This window comes from Formica exsecta, unplaced genomic scaffold (genome assembly GCF_003651465.1).
Source record: "Formica exsecta isolate Colony F162 unplaced genomic scaffold, ASM365146v1 scaffold206, whole genome shotgun sequence".
Lineage (NCBI taxonomy): Eukaryota > Metazoa > Arthropoda > Insecta > Hymenoptera > Formicidae > Formica > Formica exsecta.
The window spans coordinates 1-2,758 of record NW_021849357.1 but is presented as its reverse complement, the minus strand read 5'-3'; the positions used below and the strand labels follow the sequence as shown (position 1 = coordinate 2,758).

General features: G+C 43.4%; 2 protein-coding genes across 2 annotated transcripts; one reads left to right on the top strand and one right to left on the bottom strand.

Annotated features, from left to right (window-relative positions):
- Positions 1 to 401: 401 nt before the first annotated feature.
- LOC115234771 (proline-rich receptor-like protein kinase PERK2) lies at positions 402 to 1,274 on the top strand (the record flags this gene model as incomplete). Its single annotated transcript, XM_029806091.1, has 1 exon — positions 402 to 1,274. A coding segment is annotated over one exon (873 nt), but the record flags the coding sequence as incomplete, so codon positions are not given.
- A 53-nt stretch (positions 1,275 to 1,327) lies between these two features.
- Positions 1,328 to 2,688, bottom strand: LOC115234772. Its single transcript, XM_029806092.1, has 5 exons — positions 2,314 to 2,688; positions 2,136 to 2,234; positions 1,831 to 2,048; positions 1,488 to 1,650; positions 1,328 to 1,405 (listed from the first exon to the last, which is right to left on the bottom strand). The coding sequence occupies exons 2-5, from the start codon at positions 2,218 to 2,220 to the stop codon at positions 1,368 to 1,370; spliced, it is 504 nt and encodes a 167-aa protein (XP_029661952.1). The 5' UTR covers positions 2,221 to 2,234; positions 2,314 to 2,688; the 3' UTR covers positions 1,328 to 1,367.
- Between the last annotated feature and the right edge of the window lie 70 nt (positions 2,689 to 2,758).

The following is a 2,758-nucleotide window of genomic DNA, read 5'->3' as shown; positions in this document are numbered from 1 at the left end:
TAACGTAACCAAGATTTAATTGTTTCTTCGGTTATCTTATAAGAGTGTGGCGGCCTACAGCAACCACAAAATTACAGCAGCGAAATATTATCGTTTCTCGCAAGCGCTCGCCCGTCCGCGCGTAGTGCGGGAGACACCGCTAGTCGGCGCAAGACGCTTGGGACAACAAGAATGTGGAAAGCAGTCCGGCGGGCATATAGCGCGTCCGCGCGTAGTTGCGGGCAGCACCGCTAGGCGGCGCAAGGCGCCCGGGCCAACCTGCAAGTAGAAAGCCGTCCGGCCGGAATATAGGTCAGACCCCCTGCAGAGAAAACACAACAAGAAAGTTCTTGGCGCCAGTCGCCTACTTTCAGACGACAAGTCCCGAAGAGAGTTCTAGGCGCCAGTCGCCTGCTCTCTAGCGCAAAGTCGCTTTAAAAACGTTGGACCACGACACGGCGCCAGTCGCCGAGAAACCCTGCAAGACGCCGCGGATAGAGAGCATCATCTCGCTACCTACGGTGGCCGAGATCGCCCTCCGGCGCAAGACTCGCCCAACGCCACTACACTTCACCTCGGCCAAACGGAGAAGAGTCGGCGTTCATCCGCCTCCAACATCAGGCGCTCGGTCGCCTCCATCTACGGGCGCTCGGTCGCCTCCAGCTACAGGCGCTCGGTCGCCTCCAGGCTCGAAAGCGCGATCGCCTCCAGCTGCAGGCGCTCGGCCGCCTCCAACAACCGGCGCTCAGTCGCCTCCGGCCACCAGCGCTCCGTCGCCTCCAATAACCGGCGCTCAGTCGCCTCCAGTCACCGGCGCTCGGTCGCCGATTAACCTGGGCACGGTGGACCTGACCCTCGGCGCCAGTCCACCATCCGCCAAGGACAAACCATCGGCTCCAGGAGCCCTGCTACCCAGGAAGAAAAGGAGCAAGGACCGACTTCAGGCTTTATTCGGCGCTAGCCCGCCAAAACCAATTACCGGGCATTCCGGCTCGAAAGCCAAGAGGGACCGACCAATCACGCCGGACATCAAACGACCGCGGAGTATCACGCCTCCGATTCCGTGGTATCCTCCGCCGCTTGTCTCGCCTCTACGACGAACGCCCATTAAACGGGATAGTACCACGCAGACGAGCCCCCGCAAAACCGGCATCGACGCAGCGACGCAAACCAAGCGACGAGGAGGAAGAGCACGTAAAGTGCTGGTAAACAACAACTACCAAACGGTCAATCGCAATTGTAATAAAGAAAATCGTTGGCACGAATGTAAGACAGGAATGGAGAGAACAGAATAAATTATATTCCTGATGACAAAAACATTCATTTCTCTACCTTCCAATAAGATAAGTTGGGTAGTATCCTAAAGCGGTAGATCTCCTATCTCGTACCTACCCACAAGAGGTTTCTTGATTAGTGCTTGCGGATCCTATAAAGTATAAAAAAACTCAATTTTACAATATGAAAATTGTATCACAATTTATTTTCAAGAATCGTAATTGTAGGCTTACTAAGAATGAGTTGGCATACGGCATCAAAAGATTGAAGACTTGTTTTGGCTCCTCTTCCTGCCCAGTTTAATTTTTGTGCTAATTCATTATGAACAATCCTTCTGAGAATTCTCCGTGTGCGATCCGCTTGCGAAGTTCCTCCAAGGCGGCGAAAATGATTTACCTAAGAACAAAAATAAAATCATCTTAAATTTTTTAGCTAATTTTCTTTGAAGATAGCCATGAATAACGGAAAAGTTTTCGTTTTTCTTATAACGAAATGCAAACACTTTAGAAAAACAAAACATAAAGGTTTTACAATTTTAAGAAAGAACAACATAAATCAACATATATAATTGCTTACGTAAAGTGCAAAGACAAATTTTTGTTTCAGAAGTTCATTGAAAGTTGAAAGATTTCTCAGTGATAAGGCAGGTATAAGAGTCTCTGTTTCCTCAGGTAACTTTTTTTCTGTAACGTTGTCACTGAACAGTTTGTTTTTTATACATTTTATGTCTTTCTTTATGCTGCCTATGTCGTACTTAATATCTTCAAATGTAATAACAAATTTCGTGATTTGACCTGAAAGCATGTTTGATTATTAGCATTTTAATGTTTGTAATAGTAAGTATTGATTTTCTCATGAACAATAGTAAAAACTTATTTTACCTTCAGATAAACTTGTATTTGCTCGCGGTTGTGACGTTGTTGCTACTCTTGCCGCTGTCTTAAGTACAGAAGAATGCGAACTCATTTCTTTATCGATATCTATAAACATAAGTCAGAGGTTATCAAAAAATTCTATAATTTACTAAAAACATAAAAACATTTGTTTTATGTAATTTACTTTGGATATTATCATTACTAGTCGGTAACTTAATAGGTTCTGGTTCAGGTAAAGGTTTGCTTTTTTTTCGACATTGAAACTTGTTCTTTGAAATAAAATTTCGATTTCTATCTATCTTATCATCATTTTCACTGGATAAAGATGCTTCATCAGATGATATTTCAGATGCAGATTTGGATGCATAACGCTGATTTGGAAAGCGTTTTCTTTTATTTATTTGGTTTTCGATTACCTCCGTGCCTGTTTGAATTTCATCAGTATCTAAATACTGATATCCATCTCTTTTTGATTTAGCTTTTGTTAAGAGATCTGTAAATTATACTAATTAGTTTCATATCAAACTGAGCTTTCAATTCCCGTGAGAAAAGAGATAATAAAATAAAAGTCAAATTTAAATTTTGAAAATATGTTAACAGTTATTATTAAAAGTCTATTTAAAAAAAAA